This window comes from Opisthocomus hoazin, chromosome 4 (assembly GCF_030867145.1).
Source record: "Opisthocomus hoazin isolate bOpiHoa1 chromosome 4, bOpiHoa1.hap1, whole genome shotgun sequence".
NCBI lineage: Eukaryota > Metazoa > Chordata > Aves > Opisthocomiformes > Opisthocomidae > Opisthocomus > Opisthocomus hoazin.
The window spans coordinates 43,992,210-44,009,736 of record NC_134417.1 but is presented as its reverse complement, the minus strand read 5'-3'; the positions used below and the strand labels follow the sequence as shown (position 1 = coordinate 44,009,736).

The 17,527-nt window shown below is 41.3% G+C and overlaps 1 protein-coding gene across 4 annotated transcripts in view; it reads right to left on the bottom strand.

Annotated features, from left to right (window-relative positions):
* MYRIP (myosin VIIA and Rab interacting protein) overlaps positions 1-17,527 on the bottom strand; it is a 232,531-nt gene that overhangs the window by 35,437 nt on the left and 179,567 nt on the right. For all 4 annotated transcript variants that reach the window (XM_075418805.1, XM_075418806.1, XM_075418804.1 and 1 more), the window contains 5 exons: positions 16,440-16,520; positions 15,750-15,847; positions 15,334-15,414; positions 13,615-13,764; positions 232-409 (listed from right to left, as the gene is read on the bottom strand). In XM_075418805.1, coding sequence (XP_075274920.1) covers positions 232-409; positions 13,615-13,764; positions 15,334-15,414; positions 15,750-15,847; positions 16,440-16,520 — 588 coding nt within the window. The remainder of the gene's footprint in view (positions 1-231; positions 410-13,614; positions 13,765-15,333; positions 15,415-15,749; positions 15,848-16,439; positions 16,521-17,527) is intronic.

Below are 17,527 nucleotides of genomic sequence, written 5' to 3'. Positions count from 1 at the left end.
CAAATCAACTCCCCCAAGACCCAAATTTTTAAGCTTTTCTTTGGGGGGAGGGGAAAGGTAAGATAAGCAATGACACGTCAGCATCATCAAATAGACCTTTTTACATTTGACCCATGCAAACACAGATGTCAGTAGAAATTTCGTGGAGAAGGTCCTTGCTTTAAGTCGTATTTATTCCACACGTGAGAGAGACCCCAAAAAAATAATCATATTCGTACTAGAAATATTTACTTGTTTCATTTAGCCTGTCCACACTTTTCCAGCTGGGTAATGCAGAGAGCTTGCGTTCCTTCTGTTTCCTGAATTGTCCTTTTTGCTGCCTCCAAAGAGCCTCAGTCACAGACAATGCAGGGTCTAGTCCTTTACTGGGCATATCTTCACTAGCCAGGGAGAATGCAGATTGAGATCTCTGTGGGAATAAAAATCCATAAAAAAAAGCATAATTTAAAACCAGAAATACTTAATTATCAAACTCTTTACCATAATTAGAATGAGTATTCACTTACCCATGGAAGTGTGGGATCTGCTAGCACCCAGAAATGCAATTTAATGTATTCAAAAGAATCGCTTCAGCACTAGATTGCTTATTTATGTGCATTTCTGATGCTATGCAAGGAGGCAGGAAATTATTTATACTACCACGGACCAGATGGAAAGAAATAATTAAGATGAAGTTGTTAGGAATGTGCTTGGTGAGGACTGATATCTAACTGCTTCGACTCCAGCTAGCCAGAAAGAGATCTCATTGTGGAGAGACATCACGATCTATTGTTGGCTCAACAGGCCATCTGGTGTAACAATTTACAGAACTTGAAAATTAAAAAAAAGCAAACAAACAGCCTGTTCCCCAGAAACAGACGTGCAACTCAACTGACTTTAATGCAGAATTCTTTTGTTTGCTAGGACATACACATCACATGATATGCTGGACAGTTTTATGCAGTCTTGCTAACGAAGTCAACAGAGCCTACAATCACACACTTATTTGTGTCTAGGAGGGTCACGTTTCAAGTCAAAATGAGGTAAAATGCTGTTGTGATTGTTAATGAGTCCTGACTACTACTATGGGGAAGGTGCTTTCCTTTGGACCTACATAAATAGATCATACATTTTAGCTTTGACTTGGGCACTGGGGTCAGGTACAGAAGTCACATTTAAACTTGGCCAATTTTAAAAAAAACTGTGAAAGTTGGCAGTGTCCTGCTGATTTCAGGAGAACTCACTCTTACATATAAAATCACATATGTAATTCTAGAAACAAGGCTACAGCAGCTCAAGTCAAGTTTTAACATCCGGCTGACACTATTTTGCTGCGGCACAATTTTTTTTTTTAATTAATAACTTTGCTTTTGATGACTGTATGTGCTTAGGGAGCTTGGATGGAAAAAGACACCACTTTTTCAAACGACAATTAGCTTTTTCCCCATAACTTTTTACCACTCAAAACCTCTGTCTTGTCCTTCATAACAAAGTTGGTAAAAGACTGCTTGTACATGGCAGGGTTTCATTAAGAAGTATGCTTTCAAGTGGCTCAGCTTCTTTATGCAGGCCAAGTTGGCGTTCTCAAATCTTTGTATATTTTTACTGATGATCAAATTACAAATAATTGACTTAAACTGTTAATCTCAAAAGGGCCAGTCTTTGCCTGCATCAGAGCTCTGCTTTGCACTGGTGCAGATGAGCAAAATGGTAACTTGACTTCCAGCTATTTTCAAGTCCCTTCAATTCCCAGGACAGCGTAAGTATTGCTGGGAGTTCTGCTGGCTTGGAAGCAACACTTACACCACTCTTCTGACTGCACCCCCTCCCGTCTGAAACGCTCCTGTGTGGCACCTGTGTGCCATGCCACAAGATTTCATTAACTGCAAATCTTCCTGTATCCTTGGCTCAGCAGAGTGATTTCATAACAGATTCAGTAAAAAGAAACATAACTAAGCACCAGAGTTTAGTTTGGCTTCTGAACTCTGGAGGAAAAGGCAGAATTATTGCCCTAGAATCAAGTATTTTCTGTAAGTGCAATGACCATATACCTTGGTTAATTGTGTCCATGCAAAGACACAGATCCTAAAGTCATGCATTGGAATGTTTCCTTTCAGTGACATGAACTACTAACAATAAGCTTACAGTACTGTATAATTTTATTATATAGGTAATCTTTCAAATGAGTCACTTTCACGAACCAGCTATATTCAAGTGTATATTTAGGCTGTCTTAAACTTCAAACCACATCTCCAACTGATCAAGATCATCTGAGTCCTCCTTAACACTGTAAAAGGGTTAATAATATAACACAATACACACAGGCACATAAATTGTTTTGCTATAGGAATTTGCTCATTAACTTTGATTTCATCCTGCCAGGATACACAGACAACATAAACTATTCTGCCACAAATTTACAGCCTGAACCATGACAAGTTTTAACTGCATGGTGGCTCACTTCACTTTATGGTAAAGCAAGAACTACTGGACTTCCCATTCTTACCATAAATTAGGTCCAGTTCACATCTGCCATATCCTCTGATATCTTTGTGTTAAAGCTGTTACATACAGAAAGCAGCAAGTTGCTGGGGCTGTCGCTATCTTCACAGTACCAAAAATATTCCCTCAGGGCACATTCTTTCCATGTATATGGCACAGAGAGGTAAGAGATGCTGAAGAACCCAGAAGAAGGAATATCCTACAGTTTAATCACCACTATCTGTTTTCCCTTATTACTTAGAGAACCGAATGGTGAGAAGGACAAGAAAAAAATCAGGAAGAACTTACATAGTCTGTTTAATGATAATCTGGGCTTCGATAATGAAAGTAACATGTTTTTTCTTATTATGGAAAATCTGTAGGTTTGACAACTTTTCTGGAGTTTTGTTTAAATGGCAGCTTCTCGCCTGCCTACTCACTGTTTCATAAACATCGCAGTCAAGCCTGCACCGCAGCGATGGCAGTGTCTGCACTTAGCTCTCAACTAACCTGAGACCTACCAGCAGCTCAGCCCTGACAACGCAGGACTTGGCACAGGCTGCGAAACCCACGGAAGGAGCTCAGCAGATCCTGCCCTCAGACCCACGCTTCTGCACCAGCGCTGCTACCTGCGTGGCCTGAGCCATTTAAAGATTGCTCAGGTGTGTCTACACTGCAGGGCAGACATCTTTCAGAAGGACTAGAAGATACACAACAGCCTGAAGGGTTTAAAAAGAAGATGAGCACGAAGGGCCTGATGGGCAAAAAGCACTGAAAAACAAGGAAGCACAGAAAAGAAAGCAGACACAGTCCCATGTGGTATAGCAGCCTGGGATCTCAAAAGAAGCTTATTCAAACAAGCTTATCTAAAACAAGCTGGTTCTTTTAAATCATGTGCTGAAACTTTTGGGTCAGGTCAGAGGAAAACTGCTCTCCACAGTTTCTGCCAATTCTCTGTAGAGAGCAGAAAACCGGTAATATGCAGGAACTACTGCTAATTCCTAGCAAAATCCCTCCACATGCAGCGAGGGAAAAAGCTTCTGGTGCCTCCAAAGCCTGGCTTGAGGCCATCCTCATCCTTTTTCTATACTTTATGTGAATTTTTCCTAAAATGTGTCTTAGACTGCTCTGCTAGAAGTACCATCTCATCTCACTGAAGATGCTTCAATGTCACAGAAGGCTCAAGGAGAGAAAAGTAATGCCAGCTAAAATAGCTTGACTGCACCCCTGCACTCCGATCCTGAAAAAGAGTGAAATGATGCTACTGGAGAGGCTGTTGAACTAGCACTCTTTACTACTACTTTTGTAGTTTTCTTTAGTTCTTGTATCTGGAGAGATTTAAATGACCAGGAAGTGACAGCATTCTAATAAGATCCAATTGAGAAGAATAAATAAAAGTAGAGGATTAGGTTATCATTTGTTCTGAAAGTTAGTTTTAGACAGGGATGCAAGGACAGATAGTAGAATTGTGTTTTACTGAGACAAGCATGGGTGGAAAGAAAGTGTAAATGTTCCTCCCTGATAGCATTTCAAATCACTGGTAACACCAGTAACGATACAAAAAAGGAGTGTCAATAGCCAAGCCTGGTGTAGGAACAGGACAGAAGTATATCCTGGCATGAGAACAAATCAGTCTACACTAGCATAAACGGGACATTTTTTTCAGAGCACAAAAGCAAATGTTTGTCCACAAGTTTATCTCCAATTACTGGCCTGACTGATGACTCTATCTGAAAACCAAATCACTCAAGACCTCCTTTGGTTGCTTTTGCAACGAAGAGTGAACTAGAAAGTCAGTTATTTGGTGTGAGATTACACAGTAAAAGCTCTAATCTTGATTGGCACATTTGCATCAACTTCAACTGAGCTGGCACCACCAGCTCAACAGCCCTACAGTTATAGCACGGGCTTCAGCATGGGCTACAACCTCCCTACAAGCCTGCCCACGCTGCTGACTTCACTGCCACACTCACCCGTGGCAGGCAGCAGAAGTACACATTACTGTGCTGCATTTGTGCCTCCCTTCGTCACAAAGATAACAGCCCATCTGTAGATCCACAGGGGACATTTTTCCTTTGTGGACATTTGCATAGGAAGCAAAACACTGAACATAAGGGAACAGGATTGAGAAGCCTACCTGGGGGCTGGTGCTCCATGTAGTTTCCCTGCACATGGATGCAGGGAAGTCCTGGAGGTAACGCCAGCTACCTCGATAGGCTCTTGGATCAGTTTGCATTGGAACAAGGGATATTTACCGACCAAAAGGAGGAGTCACGGCCCTGAATCTTTATCAACTGCCTACAAACTTGGACAGCAACAAGATCTCAGGGCAGAAGGACCAATCCAATCTATTTTCTAAAAGTATCCAAATAATACAGCAGCCTAAATACAGTGTCCAAAAAGGAGGCAGGAATGTAGCAGCTTGGTCCTGATTTATAAAGACATGAGAAGTCAAGATCCTTCTCTCCCAGCTAAAGATACCGGCACCTTTTCTAACCCCAAGTTCTGGTTCCTCAGCGAAAAGAACCTGTCAGCCAGGTGCTATTTTGGGTGTATTTATTTGTGATGAATTACAAGGCTGCCCGGTATGTTTGCAGTCACACATTAAGGTATTGCAACTGTTAGTTTTTGCAATAAATTAGTACATCAGCAGATGGCATTGCAACCCAATAGGTCTGTGTTCACTGCACACACTGCTTGGAGGCGTATGCTGCATGCTGGATTGTTGTGCAGTACAGTACAGCTTGCAAAAGATAGTTACAGTATTGACAGGCATTTCCAAACACTTTTGTTAGATGAGTTCCCCACAAAATTCTGCCTACTGGCATCTGCTGTGTGATGTTTGTTTCAAAAAGAAATTCCAGACACATTATTATTCTCTTTTTTTTACCCCTCTTCAGGGGATTTCTGCTACATAGTTATAATGTCTGGATGGAGAGAACTCAGCCTTCATCTTGTACTGGGCTAGCACTGAAAGGAATCATTCTTGCATGTACAGTCCTGTTTCATTGCTGTCCTTCAAAGAGAGAAAAAAACCAGACAATATGGTTTCTGAAGATTAAAGAAGGAAGAAGTGAATAAAAAATAATCACATACAATGTCTGTTTATGCTTCTGAACACTGAATAAATAAAACAGGTAACCAAAATCAAGAACAACTTTTTATAAAACACACCTGTGAATATTGAGTCTAATGTTGATAATCTATGGATTCTTTACCTTGAATAATTCTCTTATATGCATGCATATGGTTTAGAGAGATGATATAAAGATTTTGCTCTACATTCTTCCTCAAAAGATGAAAGAGTATGGCTAACGCCTCTTTCTTCTAAACTGAAGCCAAAGTGGTAATTCAAAATAGATCCCAAAAGCAACTGACTGAACTTTACAAAGGATATTCTGGACCATGCATATTTTTCTCCTCACTTCCCTGCTATTTCTTCCTATTTCTTCAGTCTGGTTTAACTAGCAAAACTGGAATTTATTCTGCACTGATTTAGAGTAGATCAAGGACTCTCCCAGCTTCAGGAGGGACTGAGAAACGCGGGTGCCAGGGTGCCAGAAGGATAAGGCAGCCGCAGGGTCACCATGGCAGGAGCCCTTGCAGGCACTGGAACTCAGCACCGGGGCTGAGGGCAGGGAGGGCACCTCTGGATCTGGGCAGCAGAGTCCTGTGCTGTGCAGACTCTGACCTGTGGGGCATCTGTTGATTGGGCTTTGAGGACTACCTTGTTCATTCAGGGAAGCAGTCTAGAATTGACAGCACAAACACAGATGACAAACGCAACCTTATCCGTCCCGTCTCCTCACCTGCAAATTCTACAGCTATGCCTGCTAGCAGTGTGGCAAAAACCCTCACGCTTCTCAGAATCCAATCTATGCACAGACAGAACCAGCAGGTCCCACCTGCCTCAGCAAATACAGTAGCAATCCCTAAACATCAACAGCTAATGCATCCTTTGGTAACTCACTCCCACACCAGGAAGGAGACAGCATGATGTTGCGAATGGTGCCACTCTGCCACAGCCTATTTATCCCTGGAAGTGATTTTCACTCTGCTCAAATGTATTCAGTCCAGACATTTAGCAGCGCGAGTGAAATACCAAGGGTTTCAAGCATCTGTTCCTTACTTAATCGTCTCTGCGGCAAAGGATCTGTTAACAACCCTATGGCTTCTGAAAAAGGGCAAGAACAGGCAGGTGAATGGGAGATTTTCACAATTGAAAGAAAACTCCCTTCTTCATGCCCTGATCAGGATATCCAAGTCATCGGGGCAAATCCTCAAACAGCAGGCTAGGATAAAGCAAACATGACTGCTCCCTTGCAGAGAGCAATAGGGTTCCCCCTCAGCCTCCTCTTCTCCAGCCTAAACAGCCCCAGCTCCCTCAGATGCTCCTCTTAAGACTTGTTCTCTAGACCCATCACCAGCCTCGTTGCCCTTCTCTGGACACGCTCCAGCAACTCAATGTCTTTCTTGTAGTGAGGGGCCCAAAACTGAACACGGTACTCCAGGTGCAGCCTCACCAGTGCCGAGTACAGGGGCACAATCACCTCCCTACTTCTGTGGGCCACACTGTTCCTGATACAAGCCAGGATGCTGTTGGCCTTCTTGGCCACCTGGGCACACTGCTGGCTCATGTTCAGCCGGCTATCAACCAACACCCCAAGATCCTTTTCCACTGGGCAGCTTTCCAGCCACTCCTCCCCAAGCCTGTAGCGTTGCATGGGGTTGTTGTGACCCACGTGCAGAACCCAGCATTTGCCCTTGTTGAAACTCATACAGTTGGCCTCAGCCCATCGATACAGCCTGTCCAGATCGCTCTGCAGAGCCTTCCTACCCTCAAGCAGATCGACATTCCTGCCCAACTTGGTGTCGTCTGCAAACTTTCTGAGGGAGAACACAATCCCCTCATCCAGATCATGAAAAAAAGATGTTAAATAAGACCGGACCCAAAACTGAGCACTGGGGGACACCACCTATGACCGGCCACCAGCTGGATTTAGCTCCATTCATCACCACTCTGCGCTTGGCCATTCAGCCAGTTCTTTATCCAGCAGAGAGTACACCCATCCAAACCATGGGCAGCTAGTTTCTCCAGGAGGATGCTGTGGCACTACAGATCACCACAAAGAAGTATAATCCATAGTGTTTCAAGGACTTCCCCCCCCCCCCCCCCCTCCCCCCGGTAATAAGGAGGTCCCACATGTGAAAATCCTGTTGCCTTGGCTGCAAGAGATTTGTAAGCTAGTAATAAGGGATATTTAAATATCAGTTCCAGAATATGAGTATAGACACCCTTTTATTGTACTTATAGGGCTAACAATTTAGGAAAGTGCTAAGAGCATAAAATAGGATAGTTCAATCAATGAAATGGATTTATGTGAACAATTCTATAGAATTTTGTGGTAAATTGTTGGGTGCTTTGACAGGAATAGAGGGTAGATGTACCAATGCAACTGTAATCTAAGCAGTGCCTTTACAGGTACCTTGCTTGTTTACCTGTTACTGTTTCTTACATGTTCGCCCATGGCCCATTCTTTTTCCCTTGTCCCAAACTTGAAATATTCTATTACATCTATTTAAAAAAACAACAAAAAACAAACAGAGGAGATGCTTCCCAGTCGTGCAACACTTTTCATTTGAAGATACTGAGAGCTCAGTTAGTATCCTATGATGACAGTATTACCGTACTACTTACAGATGAGAAAGCTGAGCAACTGCAAAGGCCAGATCCCTGGCTCTGGTATAGAACAGTAGGATTCTATGTCGCTATGAGTGTATCCCACTGGGAGAGTGCATGTGTATAAAAGGGCAGGGGAAGGAGCTGAGCTGGCATTTTCATCTCAAGTCTAATTGCAGCCTCACACATAAACTCAATTTTTCTTTCCAAGAGAATACGCTTTACTGAACACTATCCTTTTTTCATTAATTTCTAGGCTGTTCAGTGCCCTGCAGGACCTTTCCTGTCCTGTTCTGACCCTCATCTACAACGCTATGCTCAGCAGAGCACTCGCCCATCAAAGAGAATCACTATCTCCTACTCAAACACCCACTTGACAGAGGAAGCCTTAAGTGTGCTGTGTTTATTTGCTTCTCGCTGTGACAATATACACCCTGATTTAATCTAAAAATAAAGTAAGATTTGTCAGGCAGCCTAGCTGTGAGCATCACAGGTTTTAAGTTAGACATTAAAGCTTTGTGATACCCAGTAGTGTATTTGGATAGCATCTTTAAAACAAAATAAAGCTGAAAGAACAACATATGACCTAAGTTATTTGGAAAATAACATAGAATGGACACACTTCTCTGTCCTCTCTCCTACTCCCTTTTCATGCCTTAAAATCTATCTTAGTTGGCTGGCAGTAAGTGCAACTCAGTTGAATTTAGGTCTGCTTGGGCTTGATCATATACCTAGCATCCAAAACTGTCTTCCTGGATGTTTGTCAAGAGCATGAACAGTACTATGAAACCAAGAATCAGTAATCTTCTGCTAGATAAACACATTAAACAAATTATACAAACAACTCTAAAAGGACAATGCTCTCAAGTTTAGCCTTGCACTGATTATTTAGCCACCCAAAGCCTTAAAAAGTGGCATTAACTGCTGAATCAGAATTGCAAAAGCAGCTGTATCCTATCCTTCTGCTGCAGTGGAAGGAGGGAAATCGGCCAGATTACTACGGACTGGGTGATCTTGATCTGAAATCCAGATCACTTTCGCAGTAAGACTACAATGTTACACCTGCAAAGTCAGCAGGTGACAGTAACATTTGTAACCTGGAAAGTGCTTGGAGAATGTTGAATCTTCTCAGCATAAATTTTAACAAAAAAAGACCCATTATTTTCTAAAGCACAAAGCGCTTTTCCATCTCAAAGTGTACTATCATTTCCCATTCTGTGCAGAGAAGATGGTGCTGCAGTTGGCTGCTTCTGAAAGGAAACAAGACAGTAAATAACCCATCAGGATCCAGCTGATGGGCTTCTGGATAAATGCATGCCTGCCTCATTGGAAGTACGTCCCAGCAATTCACTCTGTGCAACCTTCTGATACCAGCTCATGTATAAAAGCTAAAAGCTCCATCTTCCCTATGACATGACACATTTATTAATTAGACATAAATATGATGTTTCTGATACAGAATCATTGACAGGTAAGAACTGATGTCAGCTGGTATCAACTTCCTACAGTGCTATGCCTCTCTCATCCGAAACAGCTCTCCCACTGTATTGTATGACTGCTAAACAGGATTCCTCCTCAAAAATGTTTTCTTCAAATATTTGTTTGGGACAAACCTACAAAGGTATAAAGCACCTACAAAATCTCCAGGGATTTGCAAAGCAGTGTTTGACCTCAGGCTTGTGGAACCTTCCTTCTCTTTAAAACAAATCAAAGTGTGGGGAAAAAAAAAAAGAAAAAACAAACAGCTGTCGGTACACTGTGGACCTTATACTTAGCTTAACCAGTAAATTTCTGCTTCCCCTGAGGTGCATCATAGTGTGTATTTAATGAAATCCCTCTTTTCCCTACATCCCTAGCTGTTTTATATACAATAAATTATGGATGAACTTCTGTTTATATATGCAATCTTTTAGCTGTTTAAAAAAGACCACTAATACAGCACTTAGAACACACCAGGATGCCTGCACTCCATCAATGTTTAAATGGGATACAACATGCCAACTGATCGTTTGCTATTCCTGGCAGTGATGTATGGGGGAAAAATGGACTGAGAGAGCAGGGAGGCATCCGCCCATTGCTCTAAGCTCCTCCCATCCCAACATTGTACAGCCTTTGCTTATCGGTAATGAGAAACAGATGGTGCCATCCATCTCTTTTTATGAGACAGGGAAATAAAATATTCAGCCTTGTATCACTATTTTTAGCATAGGCAAGGGATCTCAAAGAAATCTAAGAGGAAAAAAAGGGAAAAGACAGTATCTATAGCTACTACCACGCCATAGTACTGTAGTTAAACAATCAGTAATGTATTTCAGGGAGATAAGCGTGTGAATATCAATAGATTTTGCTCCAGTCAAGCAGGTCTCACGCAGTTGTTCTCTTGGCACTGTGCTGTCTCCAGCTTACACAGCTCAGGTTCTCTGCATACAGAATTTACTTCATACTACAAGGAGGCAGTTTAACTTATTTAATGATGATTTCAAAGCAAGTCATTCTGGATGAGTAGGAAGGTAATGCAGAGCTTCCAGAGCCCACTGAAGTTTCTGGCTGATAGGGATTACAGCTTTCCCCCACTCTGTAAGAAACTGACTTTGGTAATAAAATGCAATGCAGTAATAAACATGTGTTTCTAAAGGCCAGTGTACAGCACACAACCACCCTGAGTAACAGTACGTTACTAGCTTTACTGTGATAGTGAAACCACATGTATTATCTTCTACAAGAAGAAAAATAAAAATATTTGCTCTAAGATAAATTTCCAGTTTTAAATTACAAAATCCTAACTGCCTTAAGATTTGCTATCCTTATCTCCCTTTCCTCTGCATGTCTGTCTCTGTTAATCGATGTTTCTACTTCCCTTTTATTTAATCTATCCTGCTTCAAGTACTAATTTGTTTGCCAGGAAACAAAGAAAGCCTTAAACAGGGGCAGCTCAACTTAAATAATTCTTATTGGGAAACAGGTTCACATACACAACTCTAACCCAGTTATAGTCAACTTGGGTAGCTTTGATACAAAAAAATTCACGTTTTTTTGCTTCCATTAGGGTGGTTGTGGCCACATAGTCCACCGACAAAAACTTTGGTTACGCTAGGAACACATGCCCTAATAAATCTGTTGTAAGAGCCCCGCTATTAGCTGTGGTATGTACTAATGCGAACGGGTTTTTATCATTACAGGCAGATCTCTGCTCAAACTAAGCCAACACACAGAGCTCAATGGTAGGATGTGTACACAAATCAAGAGTTCGGGTTTTTTTGGTCAACATAATGTCATTGGTTAGGAAATACAAAAACTTCACTTACTGCAGTGGAGCCCATGAGTTACAGGCTTGGACTCCAGAGTTCCAAAATCCACCTGGGAGTGAGTAAGAAGCTTTGCCTGGAAAGACATATGGCCATAGGGCCTCTCTGCCAGCTTCCATAGAAGCTTAGTTTTGTTTTGGAAAGAAAAAAAGATATTGCAACTCTTTTGACGGAAAAGGTAACTCTCTCAAATGATATATGGAGGAAAAACTGACGCGGTTTAGTCCTGCAGATCTGCTGACAGATGCATGTTTACCATTTGTAGCTGAATGAATGCAAAGTCGAACAGAAAGGAAGGTCAGGAATAGGAATTTGGGTTGTTCCACTGCTGTTGGTGAGAATCAAGCGGGATGTAACTGCTCTATCCTTGCTCTGTACAAATTGCCTTTCAGATTGCTTTCCAGTAGACCCTTTGTTAGAGCTGCTATGACTTTATTTCTGCTGGCCTAATAGGCTAACATAACTGCAACTCTATTAGCTATGGGAGCAACTGGAGCTACGCTACCTTTCCAAGGGTGTTTGGTTATACAAACAAAATTCTCCTCTATTCAAAGCAAAGCAAAAATAAACACATGCGCACTTCAAAGAACAAAAGAAAACAGTAAAACAACCCTAGCAAAGCAAAAGGCAGAAACTGAATTTATAGGAGGGGGTGACAAAATCCAGACCGGATGGCCAAATTAATTTGTGTTCCTTAATGCACTGTGGGACAACAATTGGATCAAATGCTGAAAAATGTGGTGAAAGACCCTGTAAAGATGCAGAAAGTCCTTCAAAAGCACTGCACACATCTGGATCTCTGGTATTGACTGACGGCTGTAGAAGTTTTGAAGCTGTGCATTACAGTGGTTCTCACCTTGGTGTGACGTTTCTGTTTCTCCTACTCCAGTATTTTCCGCAAAGTCTACTATTTCTCAAACCAAAAAGCCTCCCTCTGGAAAAAAAATGGGACTCAAACTTGCTACTTTAGAACAGAATTTCAAAATGTGTGGAGTTCAAGCTTAACTCTCCCAATGCAGAACAACAAGCTTCTGGTTTAACAACTGAGGATTTGAACAGCATGTTCCCCTAGGTCCTGTCCTTAAACTCCAGAAAGAAAACTCAGTTGAGTGAGACACAAAATTAACTCTCCTTCTGGCTCTTATATCCAACAAGCAAGTTGCCTAGGAGCTACAGAGCATAGCACTTAAACACGCTCATCCTGGCTTGTGACCACTTGGTTAACAGCAGCAGCTTACAAGCATTACTCCTTCAACGTGGAAATAGGTGGGGGACAAGAATGTGAGTGTATCTCAGCAATTCTGGCCCTTAGTCTTATATTCAGGCATGAATCTATTTTCACTGGCAGTGTAAGTTTGCAAACTTAGCTGGGAACTAAGGAACAGCATATGCCCAGTTCTGGTGGTTCTGCTCAGTGCGGGACAGGTGGTTATACTGGTGGTTATACTGGCACAGTAGCAGACGCTTGGGAGCAACAGCTTAAACCACTGTATGAAAATGCACTGGAACTCATCTGTAACTGTCCTCCCTCTCCAATTGTGAAACAGCCTACCCAAGCATATAGCTTATTTTCACTTCTTTTCACTTGCTGCTCTTCTTAAAATGTTACTAATGCAGCTTGTCAGGAGCTATAGGCACTATGCTGAGAAATAAGTGAAAGAAGGAGGAAATACTCTTTAGTGTAAGACATAAATAGTGCTCTACAGTTGGGTTTACTTTGTCGGTGGTGGTGGCGGCAGCTGTTTTCTTTAAGATGGCTAAGGAGAAAAAAAAACATTACAGAAATATAACATTGCAAAAAAGAAAATACAAAATTAATCAAAAAATCCAAGTAAAAGCTAAGTGAGCATAAAAACTATTTTAATGCATAAACACTGAGGCATTGAGTCCTGTTAGTATACAAACCAAGCAGCGAGATTGCTCGTATCACAAACTTAGTCCTCCCCAAAACGCCCACCAACACAAGCCCAATGTCTGCGATGTACTTCCACGGCCCATGATGTGCTAGGAAAGCATGCAGCTGAGCGACAGTTTGTCCAGACACAGGTTTAGTACTTGTTCTCTGCAGCTCTCTATGTACCATTCCAGGCAGTATGTATACTTATCCATGATTTCAATCTTCCAGTTTCGTGCAGCAGAAAACATCAATAGTTGTGCTAAGCCACTCACCCACAACGTGTAGGACCCCCTGCGGCTCCCTGGAAATGTCAGCATACTCTGATCTGAGACAGCCACCGATGCCAGGCCGCTGCTCCTGGATGGTGGCCATTCAAAGTCAGCCTCGGCCTGCTCAGTTTTGCTTTTCTGCTTCTTTATAATCTGTAAGGTAGGGGGACAGGGGGTGGGAGGGAAGAAAAAAAGGTGCTTGGAAAATACCATCTGAGCCGCATGCAGAAAAACTACATTAACCCTGTCTCAGGGCAAACAGCCTGGGAAGAACATTTGAGTTTCCCTTTGCTTTTGCTCCAGTTCATGCAAGGATGACTCTGACGATTTGCATGCTTTTCTTCTCATCTGAAGTAGTACTGCTGGCAAGCACATAAACATCAATACAGTAAATCATAATCAGCACCTGTAAGAACATCAGAGGTGAATTAAATAAACATGGAAACCTGTTCCTACAGTAACACTTCAAGCATGAGCAGCATCTAAGTGTCAAGTATTTTCTCAGACAAGAATTTTTGCAAAGAAATATAAAATACTAGATATTGAGGGGAATTTCAAAGGCTCCCATGACATCTAGACACTATTCTACTGAAAACAAAGAGGTCTTAGGTGTCTAGGCACTCTTTTTTGTTTTTGAAAATCCACACTGTCTTAAGAGATAGAGAAGATCCTACAGACCTACCTGTCTCCCTACGCTGACAGATTGTATCCTGCTACACTTCATTTTCACAACTTTTCTGACTCCAGTTTAAAATATCTACAAAATATTATTCCATAGCATAAAAGATCTTGTTAGGCAGCTTTTGGCAAAAGTGGTAGCAATTCGGTCTTAGCTGATAGGCTCTGGACCATCAAAGACCTGATAAGCAGAATTAATCTTCTAACATCCCTATTAAAAAAGAAGGCAGATTATTTTCCATTGAGCTGCTGCTCTTTTGTCTTTTCTTGATAGCCTTATAAACAACATGTTCCTCTTCTGGTGTGTGATACATACATTGCTATATGCCACATCCCGTACACAGATGTGGCAATTAGGTTAGTTCACATGGAGGGACACACACTTAGCAGAGTGGTTACTTAACTGATCACGGGAGCTCAGTAGCACTCTGTTCCTGCTCATCTTGCCTTGCTCCAGACTGTCCAGACAAACTCAAGGGGTACTTGCTCCCATTAGCCCTCCATTTCTGTGCTGCATCAGTGCCAGCTGCGAGCTTTGCAGGGGTAAGAATGAACTTTCCAGAAAAAGCCACATAAATCAGACACACAGAGGGTTCTGTGATTTTTTGGGTGTCTCTCACAGCATCATTAACAAAATTCCATTTTAATGATGGATATTTTCTTTCTATGTGTTGCAGATGCAGGGTTCAGTAGAGTTGGTACAGTCAGGAGCCAGACTTCTTTATGTTGGAAAACTTTGTGCCTTCTGGGGAGTGAAGCACAGATGTAAAATTCGATCGAGCAGGGGCCTTCTCTTCCAAGCAAGGGTATCTCAGGCCTGAGGGAGTAGGCCATCAGTTTAGGCAGCAGATTAAGCTTATCCACAAAATGATCTCTCTGTCGGATATAGCTGATTAAGCCTATACTGTGATAGCTGAAGTTGCAACTTGTCATTTACTCTCTACATTGGCATCATCCCTTTTGACGTTAGCAGAGTCAAAGCGCACCAGACTACAGGATTGTGTCTTGGCTATTAAAGAAGCTAGGGGAAAAATGCAAAAATACCTTCTGCACGATGGTTGTGGCCAGCTCTTCTATGAGGTCCTCCTTGTGTTCCTGCAAGTAACAAGCCTCGTTCTGCTTGTCCTGCATGAAAATGGATATCTGTAGTTGCTAAAATCACATAAACCCAGCCTTTCCCCAGAAATCGTGTAGATCAGGAAATGGGTAATATGCCCTATTGGCACTGCGGGAAGAAATTACAGGTACTTGCACTGCATGTCACCTGCTGAAATGCAACGTGCATCTTAGATACAAGCTCATAAAACCCACACCCAACTCTTTAGGTAGGACACAAGATAGTTACTACTTCTTTATGTTTCCTTTTGTATCCACTTGTTTTTGTACCACTACTCAAATTAAAAGAAACATAATTGTTCTATTGAAATTAATACATTGGGGGTTTTTTTTGAAAATGTTACCAGGCTGTCACTGTAGGTCTCTGCCTTAGAAATAGCTTCTTCCACTGCTTCCTCTGCAACACGTAAGGCCACAGCAAGGGTATCCATCATGCTGTGCCCTAGGTGAAGAATAAGATAAAACCACCATGTTCTTTATAATGTACATTTTGTATAATGAGCTCCAAAATTCAGACTCATATTCTCTACATACATTCAAATCTTAGGTTGTTCATGACATTACACACAATAAAATAAACACCTTAAGACAGAGAAATTTGTCTCATTCTCTATGTTATTTCTTAAACGTAAATATTAAATACAGTAACACACAGTATTTTTATCTTGCTTAGTTTAGAATCTAGCAAAATAGTTAGGAGAAAATCATAGGAAGAAAATTCGTAAAATTCCTATAAAGACCAACAGAATGTAAGAAAGAGAATGAAAAAAAAGTATGACCATAGGAAAGGAAATGGGAGAGAATTAACAAAAATTGAACATTAAAAAAATTGCACTAGAATAAGCATCTATTAGCTGTAATACTGAAGCAAGATATTCCAGCATGGTACACAAAGATTTTTAGTATCTTGCTAAATGTTGCAGCTAAAAGACTGTTGGATCTGTGAGCAAGACTTACCAACACTATAGGCTATTTGTCCAGTAATTCAAAGTGTAAGGACTGTGTTTTAATCAAACAAGTTTTTAGCAGCATACCTTCTGTCTGCCGGTAGAATGTAGAGTCACTGCCACAAATGCTTCCTTCATTTTCAAAGCTCCCTTCAAAAAAACCTCCTTCTGCTCAAATAAGACAGTACTGTGCATTAGTATAAGAAGTACCCATTAATAGGAGAGGCATTATTAGACTAGAATATCCACTCAAGATACGGTTGCACCGCACACAAAGAGGGATAACTGGACAATTCCTCCTACTTTTTGTATAAATCATGACTGTAGCAGCTTTTGTGCAAAACATGACTGCTTTTACAGGAAAGACCTGTCATTAATTTTGGATGGAGAAAACTATTTGTACAGTAAAAGAGAGGAACAAGATCCTAGGTATAAAACTTACATGGTAGAAGTTAAGTACAGGGAATTTGCCTTTAATATGACATTTGGGGTTGAAACAGACTCTACATTTTAAAGGGCAATGCTGTATAAATAAGCCAAAACCCAGGCACGTATACTAGTATTTATCTTCAAAGGGAACAAAAGGTTTACCTAACAGTCACACGGAGGGTAGAAGGAAGTTAACAATGACATTTAGACTCAAAAGTCTTCCTTCAAAAGGTCTCACACAGAGTCCGCGTGCCATTGCAACTTGTCATTGCATTGTTCACACTTCCATTAAAGGACAAATTCAGTGAGACTACAGCTTAAGTAAGGGCAACACATCATATTAAAGTTCTGAAGGATCCATCCCCACAGTTTTCAATTCCACCGTCTCAGTTCTGCCCTCACTAAAACAGATTTTCTTGTCTTCATACATATTTGTTCTCAACTGTTAAGGAGTCTTCTCTAGAAAAATGAATACCACACAGAGAAAGCAAAATGACTAATAAATCAGAATTTAATGCATACCTCACTTCTCCCTAGAAGCTTTTATGACAGTTTTCATAAGAAACACATAAAATTTTCACTCAGGACTACAGAATTCACTTACCATTCTATATAATTTCAGAAGAAGACAAAGTAAAGAGTATAGAAAAATTACAGTCTCTGTACAAATTTTGAAAGAATTGCACTAGAAAAATATCTGGTCCAAAAAACCCAACCAAATTTCAAACATTCTGCTAGCTGTGTTT